We start from the raw sequence: 17,154 nt of genomic DNA, 5'->3' as shown, positions 1-17,154 counted from the left end.
TTCCCACTTTCTTCTCCGCACCCCGACGGAAAGAGTTGGGTGGTAAAAGGCAAAGCAGTAGCTGAGCCGCTGGAAACTCACTGGAAATTCCTCCTCGCGTGTGTGTTTTAGATCACAGATCTTTTCGGTTGGAAAAGACCCTCAAGATCATCAAGCCCAACCGATAAAAGCGGATTCTGTGATTTCAGAAGGGCGGACGCGGGCGCCAGACCCCCAACGATCTCCCTCCTTCCACCGACAACCGTCGTGCGGTTTCTCCAGCTCTACTTACGGGGAGGTTCAGCTTGACGGCGTCCACGGGCTGCTGGAAAGGCCACGCAAACTGGTGCTTCCACAGCGTCTTCAGCACCACCTTGAGCAGATACTGCAGCTGGTTGGTCTGTCGCTTGGGTTTGTTGGGGTTGGAGGTCTCCGGCGGAGGGGGATTAACGCCTACGGCGCTGCCTTGTTGGGGTTGAGCCTGCGACTGCGTCGTAGACATTTGGGTGGTTTCTAGTCCGTCCCCCATTACCGGCAAATTTCTCAGTCTCGTTCCAGGGCCGCTCTCCGCCGACATGCTATTGATCCCATTGCATTCCTCACCGGACACCCTGCGGACAAGGAGAAAGGAGCTCGAGCTTTCGGTACGAGGCGCTGCTTAAAAATAAACCAGTAGATCTACACTGGACTAGCTCAGGCAACTAGACCCTTAGCGACAGCGTTGTGTTGCCCCAACAAATGATGTCAGCGTTCCGCATCCCGGGGTAAGAAAGGACATTCCGAGGGAATTTAGTGAGCAAGCGGGAGTTCTACCCCTGTTCTTGCTCCAACGTTCTCCATAAAGTACCTTCGTTACCTCTAAACGAGGCTTCAGTACCAGGGTTGGGTTCACCAACACCGGGAAGAGAAGTTAAGTTGGCGTTGGCCAACTTTCACCTCCAGCTGAAGGAACGCAGGGTGATGCACGTTTATCTCCTTTCAGCTTCTTGTTGTCAGCTCACCCCAATTTCAGGCCAAAATCTGTCTTTTAGGTGAACGTTGCGTTTCCGCGGGATGCTTCAGCTGAACGGACCCAATTCGCATTGTCTGCTTTCGGTAGATAATTTAGGGAGATCGTCTTTAGGTAGATCCATCTAGGTAGAGAATCCTTAGGTAGATCATCTTTAGGTAGCCAATAACTTTGGGTAGTTAATTTAGATAGATGATCTAGATAGAAAATTTAGGTAGATCATCGTTAGGTAGATCATTTAGATGGATAATCTTTAGGTAGATCATCTTTAGGTAAAGAATCTTTAGGTAGATAATCTTTAGATAGTTAATTTAGATAGATTATCTTTAGGTAAAGAATCTTTAGGTAGATAATAACGTTAGGCAGTTAATTAAGGTAGATGATCTAGGTAGAAAATTTAGGTAGATCATCTTTAGGTAAAGAATCTTTAGATACGTAACTTTAGGTAGTTAATTTAGGTACATAACTTTAGGTAGATGATCTAGGTAGACAATCTTTAGGCAGGTAATTTTTATGTAGATAATCTTTAGTTAGAGAATCTGTAGATAGATAATCTAAGTAGACAATTTTTAGGTCACTAATTTAACTATCATTCTGAAGACCAGAAACTTGGGGGAAAAAAGACATTTCTGCCGAGCCCACGGACATCTCCCAGGGCGTATTTCAGAGCTCTCCAGAGATCGCACACAGCCCGTCCGTCCTCTCAAGCCCCAGCTGCGTTGAGGGGTCACCACCACCCCACCGTGAACCCGCACCCTCGTTGGGTGTGTGAGACCTTCCTCGTGTAAAGAAGCCCTCCGTGACGCACGTCCTTCGGCTAATTGAACGCCGAGCACGTGTAGCACGCGTTAAACTTAAGACACGTGGCTGTTAATTAGAGAAGAGCGCTATACATCGTGCGAGATGAATTAAGAGCCTCGTTATTCACCGACTCCCAGGGATACCCGGGGGAATATAGCGACCTATATGCTCACGACAAGCATCTGGCCGAGGATTTGGGGTTTTACTCTGATGCCGCGGAGCAGCCCCGTGTCTCGGGTCGTGGTCTGGACGCGCAGACGTGGTCCCTGCAGCGAGGGACGAAGAGCCAGAGAGATGGAGCATCCGCGTGGCTTTACCTGCCACGTCCCTCCGCTGCTTCCGAGTCCCCGTAAAACCTCAGCCAGTCTTAAACCTCGGCTTAAAGTCTGCGGTCCGTCGCTTTTACTGGCCTAAACCCAACACCGACCCACTAATGCACCGGGGCGACGTCAGATTTTGGCCTTTAGATGGTGGGGTTTAATTTTTCAGGCCTCCAAGCGAGTTGAAGCGTCGCTTGAGCAGCAAGATCGCTGTGGCAGACTCCCTTGGCTCACCCGGGATGTTTTAAGGGAGATTTTATAGCTGTGGATATGGAAAGTATCCCGTTCCGAGAGCTGTTAACTCTACCTCCCAGCAGGGGAGATCTGACTCGAAACGTGACACAATTTGGAGACAATTTAGATTTCCCTCTCGCAAAATTCCCCTAATTTTGCTTTGGGGCAGTGCCGATTCCTCTAAGTTGCGTATTAAAGGGAAATTCAAGTGCTAAACTGTTCTTAGCAAGCGGTAGCTGAGCAAAAGGAATCATCTTTACTCGCTGCAAGGGACTACGTTACCTTGTAGGATACATTGCCATATAATTTTGCCCCAGAAAATGATGCAGAGTCAGAAGTTGCTTGGCTTGTCCATCTATCTTCCGTGGCTTCAGGCACAAATGCCTTTAGATACCGTATCTGATGAAACAAAAAAAGCAATTAATCGGAGGCGTCAACCCGAGGCATCGGAAACGAAGGCTACCTCCAGAAAATTCTCTATTTTTAACGTACGTCAAGAGCCCAGCAAAGCCGAGGAGACTACAGACACGTGCAAACACGGACACCTATGGAAAAACAAGGAATAGGCACCAGTATTTCAGGTTTTTTCCAGGCATTTTTCCACCTTTAGGGCAAGCTCCTTCCTGAAATTCATCATTTCAAGGGCTGCGGCCGACCAATTTCCTCCAGCTCCCTCTTAACACAATAGCTCTGCGAGCGCCGGCCGTAAGAGGAAGCCAAGGAGGAGTTTGGTTGGATTTATTTTTTTTTTTAAAGAGAAGGGAAAATATTTCATCACCGGTTTAATTTCTTCCCGTTCCACTTCGAAGCAAAGCCTCTAACCACCCGACCGGGCGGTTAAGTGATTCTATCACATCTACCCGTTTATTTTCACTTATTTAGTTTATCTCTTCTCTTTTGCATTGTCTTCTCAATCCTACCAGCCTCCTCTTGCATTTCCAAACTCCGGTGACATTTTTTTACAGGATTAGCTGGAAATACATCAATTTACACCATTCTTCTCCTCTTCCCCCCCCAAAAAACGATGCTTTGACTCTCTCCCCTCACCCGGTGGTTACGTTACAGCTCCTCTTTTACGTTATCGCCCCACCCATGTGTCAAAATATCAGAAAAACCCCCCAGAAAGAGTCGATCAGCATCGCCCCAGCCTCATCTCTCGCCAGAAACACGGGAACCGCCGCTGCGTGCGCGCTCGGGATGTTCCCGGCTCCTGCCATGAAGCCGCCTCTTGTATCCCAGGGAAAAAAAAAAACAAAACCAACAATTATTGGTATGGAGAAACTCATTCAGGGAGTTTAATGAAATCGGGTTTGGTGTCCCCTTAAAAATCAGCAACAAAATGGGGATGAAGAGCTGGAGGATGGAGAACGTCAACCTAGATCTACCTGGACGGTGACGTCTCACCAATAAATCCGATCGATATTATAGATCGTGCTATAGACGCTGCGTTAGGGTCTTCTTAATCTAGACGGGAAGCGCGACGTTCGGCTTTTTTTAATCCGATCTATATTATAGATTAGAAACCTCAGCTGTATTAGATTAGAAATCTAATCTATATTTTTGACGGGGCTGTAGATGGTGCTACGTTCGGGTTTTCTTAATTTCTCAGGATTAAGAAAACCCAAACGTAACACCGCCTTAAGATACAGATTAAGAAACCAATTACGACAAAGAAAATAATTAATCTACAGATTAAGAAACCCCAAACGTAGCACCGCCTCGAGATTCAGTGACCAGAAAGTCTTCGTTAACCTTACCGCTTAGAACCAGACCTTCTCCTTCGGCCCGAGACAATACATTTATTCACGGCGACATGGGAAAAATCAGGAAAAACGCTTATTTGATTACCGTGATTAATATTTACGCGCTTCGTTAGGTGAAGGTATAAGCGAGATGCGGAAGGAGGGACCTCGCTAGGGTGGTGTTTAGCGTAGAGAGGTTCAAGTTCACCGGGATGGCGCTCGGCCGGATCCACGTGGTTTTAATGTCGCCTGCCAAAATAAATCCTGGGGTTTATTTTCCTCGGGGAAGAGGCGGGAAGGGAAAGGGGTGTAATGCAGAGCGGAGCCGGCAGAGGGAACTGCCAGGCCAGGAGGAGCCCAACACCGGCAGGAAAACTTCTCCTTCCACCCCAAAGCTGAGCTAGGAGAGATGGGGGGGAAGCAGAGATGATATTGGGGGAAAAAAGTGGAGAAATGGGGCTGGAAAATTCATGACCCAGGGATATAAGATGGGCTGTCCCGGCACCAGACTCCGAAAAACATCTAAAGGAGGGGAAAAAAAAAAATAAATCTCCGAACGACTCGAGGAGGGCGGTGTAAGCAAGGAAACCATCCAAGATGCTGGTTTTTATTTGGGCAGAGGGATTATTTCAGGCTGGTTTAAAAGGGCAGATGTTTTGAGATGGAACTAAGAGGCAGATCCACGGGCATGAACAGAGCTGCCGGAAAAAAAAACTGCGTCGAAGACGAGTCTGCCACCCGCCTCGGAGGAGAGACCGAGATGCTCTGGGGTCTGACTATGAGAGTGGCCGAATTTGCAAGAAATTGCCCTAAATATCCCTCCTCTCTTGCCTGAGCCTGAACAAAAAGATTAATTTAATCTTTAAAAAAAACCCCAACCCTGAAAAATGAGCGTTATTAAGTAATAAAGTGATTTTGTAGGGTTTTTTGGTGACTTTGAGGTTATCTGTCTGTCCTGGACAGTGCCTTGAAGGTGACCTACTGAAGCAGAAAACAGATTTTGACTTTTAATTAGTGATTTTGAATTGGCGATGTTTAACGAAGAAAGTTAAACCCAACTATTTCTATCTCCCAGACCGTAGGTTACGGCAATATTTGTGATGCTGGATCCCTCTACAGCAACTTTACCGTAATTTCAAGAAAATAGAAATACTTAAATCCCCGTTTTTTGAAGACGCAGGAAGTTTAGGATGTCCAAGCCGGTACGGTCTCATCGGATCGCGGCACGCGGAGCTGCGTCGTCCCGCGGTTTGGGGCTGAACGTCCTTTTCCCCTTAATCCCTTCGCTCCCCGCGGTGCCCACCCCAAAAAATAAAGCCGGGAGGGTTTCTTTTGCAGGAGGAGGGAAGGGTGGGGATTTGGTTTGTAAAGGCAAAGCCAAGTCCCAAAATCCCAGAGGAGGGCGGTAGCGCAGGGAAAATGCAGAGCTACAGAACAGAAAACTGGAATTCCGGGGTTAAATTGCATCGTTACGGATCCCACCCCAGGATGTATTATCTAGAAAGAGCCTGGAAAAGGCAGCTAGGCTGGAAAATCCAGGGGCTGAAAAGAATAACTAACAAATTTGTGGTGGCCAGCACTCCCTTTAATTCTGACCCTGCTGAGCCAGGAGACGGGGATCAACGCTCGCAGCGACCATCCTGCGCCTTAAACGCACAAAAGGGAAGGGACAGAGGTGACGGCAACAGCTAACGGCGCGTCAAACCCTTCCGAACCTCCAAATTCTTCGCTTAAGACTTAATTAACAGCGTTTTAGCTGATGCCTCCGGTGAACGCTGCTGAGAAAACACAGCAGCTTCCTCCTAACCAGAGATGTGGATGTTGCAGCTGATGTTAAAACTCCACCCGGAACCTTCCCGGTGTATGGCGGGAATAATTTTTCACCAAAGCAACCTCGCTGCTTAAAATTTCATCTGAAAACACCCAAAAAAAGTTGTTTGCTTCCAGCTCCCATGTCATTTTTGTGTACGTACAGCACGACAGATACGGGAAAGGACTGAAGAGCAGCATTTGTTCCTCAAGACCTGCTCGGTTATCGGTTTAAAACGCCGTTTAAATCCCAGCTCAAAGAGTTTCTCTCTCCTCCGTACACCTCCTACGCCATCCTCGATTTCAGGAGCTGCATCCCGAGCCAGAAAATCCAGGCGAGGACAAATTCCCACCCCAAATTCACACGGGGCGGGCGTAAAGGAATTTTCCCCATCCCTGAAACTCAACAGCAACACGAGGATTCCCGCCGGCATCCCGGGAAAAGCGGCTTCGTCTCCAGCGAGCCGTCATGAAGCTGCATAAAAATCCCGGGGGGATAAATCGGCACAGCCATCCAAAATTCCCCTCCAGGATGACCCCAAATTAAGAATTATTGCTTCCACTTGGTGGTTTAATGAAGACAAAGACCCAAATGAGGAAAGGTTTTTGATATCCATGTATTTACACGCGAGCAGCGGGGATTAATAAGTTGGAAAATGAGGTGGTGTGGGTGGGTCTGGGCTGGAAAACACACTATTTTTTTATAGGATAAAGGAAAAATAAAGCCCTCAAAAATAAAAACCTGTTTCTCTTGGTGTTTTTCAAGTCCAGGCTCAGTTTTGCTGGAGGACACCTAAAATCAGCAGAAAACTACCCGCATGCGCAAGAACCACACCAACCAAAATATCTTTTATTAATTAAGAGACTGAGCAGGAAATTCATTTCCATCCATTATCGTTAATATCATTCAGGAATGGGATGGGAAAAGCCAAATAAGGAGGACACAGAGTTTGACCTCATCCACTCCGCTCCTGCGGAAACTGTAATTAAGACCCAAAGACTTTCACAAACACACGCACACAAAAAAAAAAAAAAATCCACTTTTTGCATCAAAACTGCTGTCAGAGCAAAATTAATCGAATATTTCAGGGTTTAGCTACCAGGATTATACAGCAACATGTAGTTTTTTTCTTAAAAAAAAAAAAAAAAGAGGTATTCAGGAGCGTTTCTACAGCGCTGTGGATTTTTGAGTATCCGTCTTAACACCACTGAGTTAAATCTGATTTATCCAAGCCGTCGCGTCCCCAAATTCCAGGACGGAAACATCTATTGTGCCAGTAAAACACGCCGGATGCCGCAGCGACTTAATCCAACCCGCGATAGAGTGGGTTTAACTAAACTCCATCAGGGACCGGACTTAGGACGAGGAAACGTATTTTACCCTAAATCAGACATCCACAGCTAGCGGAGTTGGGTGTTTGTTGTTTTTTTTTAGTGTGATTCTGCCTCAAACCCTTCCCCGAGTTGCGGGGGACGCGGTGGCACCGCAGATCTCGACGCTGTCGCCGTTCAGCGGCAATTTCAGCAAGAAACGGGACGTTTCGTCCCGTGAAATGCGAGGTCGAGGGCTCGAGCTCGTCCGTAGCACGGCCACGTCCGCACCAGGCTCTTACAGAAACTCCCTCGGACCCGTCGAGCAACCACTCAGCTTCGCATTTTTTATTTCTTTATCCCTACCTGACCCGCCGGTGCAGTTTCCAGCGCAGAAATTACTTGGCCAAAATTAAATTAATTAATTTACATCCAGAGGAAGAGAATTTGCAACCCTTACCCTGCAGCATCACTTCCCACCTTCAAGCAATTTGCATTTTCCTCTCCGCTTTTTTTTTTTTTTTTAAACATTCCCCGCAGAAACTGGACGGTGAAAACTCCTCAACTTCGCCGCTCGCGGTTCGCTAAAACCCGCTACGTCATTAATTCGCCTTCGCCGCTCCGTTTTAACGAGGCGATCCGCGTCAGCGAAGGGGATTTACAATTTTTCCACCTGACCGATTGCGGCATTCGTGCCACCAGCCGGCCGACGCTCGTCTGGCTCCGGTCCAACCCTCGCAAAGCCGGCAGCCGGTCGCGGCATCCCTAATCCCGTGCCGACGGGGACGCTGACCTCCGCAGCTACCTGCGGATGTGATCCCTGCGGACGTTATCCCAGCTTTTCCCGGCTCGTTTTGTGTCCCACGGGAGGCGGATGTTGAATTCTGCGCTTTAAATACAGGAGGTTTCCACGGGGGAGGAGTTTTATTTATTCCTGTGCCATAAACCTCTGCTCTACAGAGTTAGGACAGCAAGAAAAAATATCTTCATTTAAACATATTTTGTTCGGTTTTGGGAGAATAACTATTTTTAAGCTCATTTTTCCATGGTTGGAAGGAAAAAAAAAGTGGAATCTGAGCAGTTTCACACTCAGAGCAGCTTGAACAGCCACAGACCCAGGCGGTTTTGCACCGCAACTCCCACCTGCTTAAGGCGAACAAGTCTCTGCCACGAAAACCACGGATGCCGTGAAGATTTTGCTGTATTTCAAAGGAATCAACCTTTTATCGATGACTACCTCACCATATTATTACTAAACCACAGATGACAAAGTTGGATGGAGCTGCTCGAAATGGCCAGAGGAGGTTTTATGCGTCATTTTTCCATGGATGTTCAAGGATGACGGGTGTTGAGTTTAGAACTTCAAGTAGGCTATGTTAAGCTAGGCTTAAGGGATGAAGAGCCACAGCCTTAACCCTAAACTGTCTCCATCCAGTGGGATCAATGGAGATTGTCCCCAGCCCTACCAAGTGATGGGTTCTCTCTCCAACACCTAGAGGTCAAGTTGAGGTCCCACCATCACATACAACACCGTTCAAGTCCATCGCTGGTCCAGCCTCCTGGAAGCTTGACGCCATGTCCTCATCTGCAAGGTCCACGGTGCAGCAGGCTGTCCACCTTGCAAGGCCGTGGTGAAGACCACGGTGGAGCAGGCTGTCCACCTTGCAAGGCCGTGGTGAAGACCACGGTGGAGCAGGCTGTCCACCCTGCAAGGCCGTGGTGAAGACCACGGTGGAGCAGGCTGTCCACCCTGCAAGGCTGTGGTGAAGACCACGGTGGAGCAAGTGGACGTGCCCTGCAGGAAGCTGTGACCCCATGGAGAAGAGCCCACGCTGGAGCAGTTCCTGAAGGACTGCGTCCTGTGGGAAGACCCACCTTGGAGAAGTTCATGGAGGACCGTTTCCCGTGGAAGGGAGCCCACGCTAGAGCAGGGGAACGGCACAAAGAGGACGGAACAGAAGAGACAACGTCTGATGAACATTCCCGGATTTTTTCTCCCCCGGTCCTGCTGCAGAGGGGGGTGATGGAGCGGCCGCGTGGGCATCGGCAGCCGGTCAAGGTCAACCCCCCCCAACCCCAAAGCGTCCCCAGCCGGTGGGATCAACGGAGATGTCCCCAGCGCCACCCGAGCGACGGGTCCTCTCTCCAACAGCCCAAGATCCAGAGGTGTGAACTTAAGGCCCCACCACCACCTCCTCACCTGCCGGCACATCCCAAACCGGTGCCGTTACGGCAGACGGCGCGTGCCAGGGGCTACGGATTCGCGCAGCGGCACGTCTCACCGTAGCTGCCCCGTGAGTAAAGTCCAAACTTCGCGGTGACGTTATTGAGGCTGAGCCTTCCCCCGATTACCTATTCCAAGACAACGGCACCCAACATCATCATCGTAAACTCCCGTCAATCCCCGGCGCACCGAGGTGGACGGAGAAGACAGCAGGACGGGGGTATAGGTGACTACGCAACTCGGAAAAAGTTGTTGAAGAGAAGTTTATCTATTCTAAGTCAGAAAAAATGACATTTTTTTAATCTGTTCTACTATCATTTGTCAACTACGGGGCCAAATTTAAGCATCTTATAGGGACGGCCCGAGCGTGAGACCATTTCTACCCTCGAGAGGTGAAGAACACAAGAAAATTTGATGCCCACTCCCTACTCCAGCCCAATATTTGCAAGAGCTGCTCTTTTCCTGGAGAAAAGGAGGTTTTCCACCCCCCCCCCCAATTTTGCTTCTTGCTGTCCACTAAGGCCGAGGCGTCCCTAGAGCGGCTGGAGATTTAAAATATAAACTTTGCCGCCCAAGACTTCGGAAAGTCGATCGCTCGTCGATGGGCTACGTCTGTCATACCCACCTCGGCAATCGTTATTATTGACGATAATAAATTATTGGAGATAATAAAGCTCCAAATCGTGCCGAAATAGTCAGGTGGCACAAAAACAACTGACTCCTTTCAAAGCTGAAGCCATCAAAAAATGATAGTTGTGTATTTGGGGTAGTTTTCCCAATTTATTACCAAGCCTTTCAGGACAAGCTACCGGAAATAAAACGTGCTTAGAAAAAGCAAATTCTGGGGAAAAACACCAAAACCCATCACATTTGTGTCCTGTTTTCCCGCTAGCCGAGGGGCACGAGAGCTATACATGTATGTAAAAGAGGAAAAGAAAAAACCCCAAAAAACCCTGGTGTCTGATATTCTTAAATACACCAAAATACAGAAAATTCTGAATTATTTCACGTGTACGAAGCTTCTCCCCAACCTCACTCTCTGCTGTTTCTGCCTCCTGGTATCGGTTCCCTTGGAAAAACAGGTTTAAAATTCTTTATCTAACGAAGTATCAGGACAAATCAAATTGGATCCAGCCTTAACGAAGCCGAAGGTCCGTATAACCCGGTCTCTACTCGCACCGGCAAACGCCTATCGGTAAATCCGGTAAATCTGGGGACGCGGTCGCGGCAGCTTGTACGTGATTTACACAGTTCAAAGCACTCGAAGGCAACGAGCGTGGCTCATCCCCGGCTCGAATTAATTCCTGTGGTCCCACTTCGCATCACCCTCTCTCCGCTAAAACCCCCAAAAATGACGTTACTGCCCCAAAATGCCGGAAATAAGCCGCGTCCCGTAAATCGTGCGCTTACGGGTGGAGTAGTAAAATTCAGGATAATTACCTGAAATCAGAGTTGACCCTTCGAGGTGTTCGGTTCTTCTTCACCAGTTGAATCCTCTGACCTTCATTTTCAAAGCTACTATCGAAAGAAAGATCTGTAAGGAAAAGAAATGCGTATTAATTCAGAAATCCAGCCAAAAAAAACCACCCCACCATCATGAACTTTCATTTTACATTCTCGATTTCTATTTTTATTTATAGGAAACAACACGTACGAGTCAGAAAACCAGGAACCCTTGATGATGAAAAGCTACGCAACGCAACCGGGGACGGGCGAAGGGATCCCAGTTTGCAAGTCAACGGTCTGGACCATCGTTCAAAGTGTCCACGCTTCAAAATTTACACATACTGAGGGGAAAAAAAAAGTGAATTTGAGCAAACCAACCCAATATACCTCTTGAGAGCTTCAACAAGCACAGGGCCGCTCCCTCGCTTTAACCTTTACGCTAAAAGTTACTCTTTCCACCCCAAAAAGTTCTTTTTCCAGGTGTTTAAGCCGGTTCCAAGACCTGGGTTTAATCCAACCGCTGCCTAGCTTTAGGCACCTCAAAGCCCGGTTTAGAAGCTTGTAAGAAGTCTCAAACCCATCCGCAGCCCCAACGCAAGAACAGCGATCGCTCACGCTCCCTCTTTTTATGGAAATTACCTTAAAAAAACCCACCAAAGAGGAGATTTAAGCTTCTACCGCGAAGGAAGATGACCGTAACCACAGCTGACGCATTTTTCACGAGCGCAAATGACTTTACCCACCACGCCTCCGGAGCCAGCTCTCGCCTTCTATCAGAGCCAATAAATAAATTAAACTATGTAAAAAAATAAAAAATCTTTAATTTCATTTTCAGGGGTAAAGACCAGAAAGGATCCGGGAGACTCAACACTTCCCCCCCTCCAACAAAAAGAATTCAGCAAGTACTAACAGGTAAAAAAAAAAATCAAGAGGCCAAAGGAGGACTGGCTTAACAGCTCCGACTAACTTAAGCTTAGCTTTAGCGAGCGGGTGTGGAAAGTTTAGCTAAAGCAAAGCTGGACTCGCCTGCCCGCGGGGCGAGAAATACGGGAGGTGGAAAGGGATGTCCGGAGGTCTCCTGCGTCAGAAATTCAAACAGGTTGCTCCGGGCCTTGTCACACCGCAGCAATTACTGCCAGGTTTTAATTAACATTTGAGCCCCGGTTTTTCAGAGGTTAAAGTTGACGTTACGAGTGTGTACTCACTCTTTACTCACTGTTTGCTGCCCGTTTGGCTTCCTAAGGAGCTCAGCCCAGAGGAAGGCGGACACCAAAGCAGCTGGAAGGATAAACCAGATCCCAAACCCTGCACCTGGGCTAAACGAGCTCGTTAAGCACTGTTTAACACATTAAACACAACCCAGCAGCTCCCTGCAGACAGGTAAATCTGCTCAAATACTTTTTTTTTTTTTAAAAAGAACATAATTTACCTTCTGCATGTTCAATGTCTCTTAATTTCTTTCGGGGGGAAGAATGGGAATAAATCTCAAGAGCGACTCTGATTTCAGCAGTAGAATTCACCGGTTTCCTATAAAACCACTCCCGTAGCAAAGTATTGAAATAAAGAAATCGATAATTTCAGTTCTTCTACCTCCAAGAACAGCAGGCATTTACGGGAGGAAGACGCCAGATTTCTTAGAAAGGTTTGCAGTTTGAAAAACAAACGAAAAATCCGTGATTTAAAAGGTTTATGTTCCCAATCTTTGCTTTTTTTATCCCCCCCATCAGGATAAATCCGAACAAGCGGGTACCGTTTACTGGCTGGCAATCACGTTAACTCTGCGGGAAAACATTTCAACCCCAATCAATGAATTTATCTGAATTCAAAGTCAAGACTCAAAGAGTATGGGGTGGAAGGGATGCCATAAAAGCCCCCAGAAACAATGAAAATGAGGATTTTTCCCCTAAATAAAGGCTACGATCAAGAAAAAACGCACTACAATATTACAAACAATTCACATAGTAGCTGAAAATAGTTACGTTCCCTCAAAAAAAGTTGACGTTTGGAATTTAATTGCTGTTAAATGACAAAGTTTTCCTACAAATTCACTTTTTCGAGCAGATCCCGGCTTTTTGAATATCAGACGAGATCTTCAGAAAAGAGACCTTTTGGTATTAAAAATAAATCGCAAAACTCCGTTGGTTTTTTTTTTCCTGTTTGCTAAAGGAGAAGAAGATCCACCCTGCAGCATCCCGGGATTTCAGGCGACGGTTTCTCGCCCGACTAATTTCTGCGAGAGGGGAAGATTAACGACGCGTGCCAAACGAGTTACGGTCGTTCCTGATGCTCTTACCCACCGGAAAAATCCGATTGTGTTTAATCACCTCCACGATCAACCAACATACACAAGATTTTATACTCAAAGCTTGTACATAAGCATAACGTGATTAACCTTTATCTTTAGAGTGTCACAGCTTTACTAAACAAATTATTTTACCGACGCTTTAAGGATTATTACATTTTCCACTAAAATTCACCCCTCAGCCCCTCCTAAGACTCGCCCAGATTTTCCTAACGAGGAACCTGCTGATATTTACCTTAGAAATTATTTAAGTGCTTCCTTCTCCTGGAAGCTCCTATTTTAAGCCGATTTAGTTGCTATAAAGCCATCGAGGTCCCACCTACATTCCCCTAACGAGGAAAAACGCCTGGGCAAAGGTGAGCCACCTAGCAAAGAGAAGAGGTTCAAACTCCCGCAGGAAAACGAAACAAAACAAATAAAAACCCTTTGCAGATACTCCGGGGTGGTAAAAACGGTCGCAAAAAGGCAGATTTAGGTACTCGCTGCTCCCTCCGCTTTGGATGCGCAGAGCGGACAAGGTCTTGGGTCGTTCCCACCGATGTCTCCTCCTCCGACGTCCGTTCTGGGACAGTTCTCCAAGCTCCACGGCTCCTCCAGACCCTCTGTACCTCTCAGGTTTGGGTCAAGATTCTCGATTTCAAGGTTTCTAAACTCCTTCTTCAGTCCTGGAGCATCCTGAACCTCTCACCCAAAGCAGGAGAACCTCAAGAAGACGTTCTCTTCCAGTTAGCGCATCGTGTCCAGCCTGGAGACCATTCTTTACCTCTCCGCTTTCAGTTTCTTCTCCGTTTAAGTGTTCAAATAATCATCAACCGAGAGGAGGTCACCGCCAGGAGATATCCCAGGCTTCAACGTCTCGCCTCCGTGGGACAGATCAGCCCCGGCTAGATGCACAAGGCCACCTGACTCCGCGCCAGCCAAAAAAAACCCAAGATAATAAAAAAAAAAAAATCAACTCCGAGAGCGGCTACCTTGCCAAAACCCGCTTATTTTGTCTGGGGAATCTTATCTGCACGAAGGCTAGCTGAGCAAACGAAGGCTGCGCTCTGCGGGGTTCATCTAGCTCCAGGACACACACACACAAAAAAAAAAAAGACAATTCAGTTGAAAATAATCCCAAGATATTATTTTCTACGTGCTGCGGTCGGATTTTGCTCATCCCCGGGCACCGCTCGCACCCAAGCGACGCTCTACCACCAAGATATCCCGCCGGCATTTTAAAGCGCGTATAAATTAAAATTAAACCCTCAGTTTCCCAGCAAATCGAGTGGGGAAAACCCACCCGAAACGGAGAACGGCCAGAAGGAAACACGCAAACCAATTTGCGATAATCGGCGCAAAAAAATAAATTCCAAGGTCGGGTTGGGTCCAAATCTTTGCTCCAGGAAACGCCACGCCGTCTGGTGATCACCGATTTCTTGGAGCAAGAGTCCTCTTAGAGCCGCGACAGCCCGGCCGGCTCTGCCCTAACGCAGCGGAAAGCTGAATTTCCCTTCCATACGTACATCTTCTATACATTTTCTCAGCTCGCAGCCGCACGCTTTATCTCCTGAGACTCAGCACTGAGGTATCTCACCCCTCCACATCTGAATTAATTCAACCACCTAACGAGCCTCGCTCCAGAGGCTCAGACACTTCCAAACCAGATTTTTCTATTAATTAACGCTTCCCGATTTCTCACTACAGCCATTTTTCCCCCTTAATAGATGCGGGTTATATTTCTTTCGACTTTAGTGCTCCTTTAATAACGTCCTGAGTTTAATACTTGAAGGAGAAGCGGCGGCCGAGCAATCCTTGATCCAAGGGCCCTTCCCGGCACCGCAAACAAAGGAAAAAATTGAATTTGATCCAGGAATTGAATTTAAAAGCTTCAGTACAAGACGTTTTGTACGCAGAGTTACTGCTTAATTTGTCCTGGACAACGACTGAATGAGAAGAGTTGGCTTCGAGGGAAAATAAAACCCATTTTTGCTCAATATACCCCTTTTTGCTCTCTTTTTTTTTTTTTTTTTTACTCCCCGAACAGGTTGTTCTGTACCTAAAACAGCCACCGCACCGATAAAGACGCCGGGCGCCGTGTGATTGCACAGCTTGAAAGCGGCCTCGCGTCTCCAAACCAGAAGCGATGTAGAAGGAAACGGGGAGGATTTCACTAAAAAGTTGTTGTTGCAGCCCAGGACAGCCGCTCTCACGCTGTTCTGGGGTCAGAAAAATAAAAAAAATGAACATTTTTAGTACCTGATTCACCTGGATCTCCCGATTTCCCCATCTACACCCAAAGCCAAGGACGGCCGCGACCCCAGGAACGTTATTTTTGACGCTGGATTTTGCTTACGAAGGGCTGCGCGGGCAGCCCAGCCTGAAGCTGAGGATAAAGCTTTTCCTAGAAAGAGCTAACAAAACAGTGGAAAATAAAATAGAATAAAAAAAAAATAAGGAGTTACCCGGGTTTTGGATACCAGGCAAGGTTTTTCCTCCCTCTTCCCGTAATCTCAGACTCCTCCTGCGTTCACGGAGCTTTGTCAGACACCAGCACCGAACATTTTTTTAAGTTTTTTTTTAAAAAAAAAAAGAATCTGTGCCTGGATGAAGCCTAAACAGGAGTAAATTCACACCAAAATGTGCCTGTAATTTCTGTTCTACAATACTCAGACGTGCTAAATATCAAATAGCTGCCAAAAAAAGTTGCACTCAAGGCGATATTCCAGTGCCAGCCCCAAATACCACATGGCCTTTTTATTTTGAGGGTAAAAACACGTAATTTTCTACGGCGGGAGAACCTGAATACCTTACGCAAGAGTTGCTCTGATTTTAAAGCGAAAAAAATATATAGAAAAATCAATTGTTTTAACAAAACCCAACAGGAAACGAGGACAAACGTGCCCAGGTTGTTTGCCCGTCAGACTGGTTTGCTTCTCTGAGCGGAGGGGAGGATACGGGTGAGCGATATCCCACAATCAGAGTTGAAGGCCAAGTTCAAACTGCTGTTAAACCTACTCAAAAAAAAAAAATTTAAAAAAAAAATAATCAATGTTTTGGGTCATACAGGCAACGTACGAGGTCATTATCGATGAAATAACAGGTACCTCAGTCCACGCCAGGTAAATGCAGGTACCCAACACGCCGTGCAAGGCCAATTCGATACGCAAAGCCAAGAATTCTACTTCAAGTAAGCGGGCAACATCTCACCACGGAAAATACATTTTTCAGAAGGTATTTTGCTTGAATTTCTCCTGATTTTAGTACTCCAGCGCTTCCTTTACACCCTGCAGGTAAATTCCCAGTTGAATCTACGTATTGCCCTCACCCCGGTATCACATTTTCTCCGCTTTTCCAGCAAGTTACATACAGATAACTTAAAAGTTTTTGCAAAAGCAGAGACTCAATTTCTCATTCTTGTAGACTAACAGGACAAACTTCACCCCGTCCCATCCGGCAGAAGCATAATTTAAAATTAATAACGCTGATTTAAGAGAGTAAACTGCTTAAACGTGCTACGCAGGAGATTTAATTCAGCTTACACATGTGTTAGCGTTGTGTAGCCTGGAAAGAGTTTTCCAACAAGACCAATTTAGCCTCAAATCCTTTAATTAGCGGTCAGAGAAACGGAGCACCCAGCTACAAATGGAGATCCGCAGATTCAAAGCGCAATTAAGCCGCAGGGACGGAAGCAAGTTGCGCGTTGACGAGGTTTTATGTTGAGAGTTAAGGGGTTTGTATCCCAGAAGGGTTTGTGCCCCCAAACCTGACCTCCCCCAATCCGAGCATCCTCATTTTTCAATTTCTTTCAATATTGCTGCTACCGAAAGGCTCAGAAAAGAGCAAAAGTTTATCCAAGATCGATTTGGGCCCCCAAGCGATTGGACTCGGAGCTTCAAAGCGCGCGAGCCTCGACCGCAAAGTCACAGATACATCTCGGGAAATTTCTGACCAACGAGCAGACAACGCAATTAAAAAAATAAGCGAAGCCAACGCAT

The 17,154-nt window shown here is 46.9% G+C and overlaps 1 protein-coding gene across 1 annotated transcript in view; it reads right to left on the bottom strand.

The window, feature by feature from the left end:
* The window catches only part of BRD4 (bromodomain containing 4), a 41,679-nt gene that overhangs the window by 11,939 nt on the left and 12,586 nt on the right, over positions 1-17,154 (bottom strand). Inside the window, 3 exon segments of the mRNA XM_075738208.1 lie at positions 272-590; positions 2,626-2,742; positions 10,870-10,963. Of these exon segments, the coding sequence (XP_075594323.1) occupies positions 272-590; positions 2,626-2,645 (339 nt within the window). The 5' untranslated portion in view covers positions 2,646-2,742; positions 10,870-10,963.

This window comes from Balearica regulorum, chromosome 30 (assembly GCF_011004875.1).
Source record: "Balearica regulorum gibbericeps isolate bBalReg1 chromosome 30, bBalReg1.pri, whole genome shotgun sequence".
Taxonomy (NCBI): Eukaryota; Metazoa; Chordata; class Aves; order Gruiformes; family Gruidae; genus Balearica; species Balearica regulorum.
Note: the sequence above shows the minus strand (reverse complement) of the source record. Positions and strands in the feature narration are given on the sequence as shown.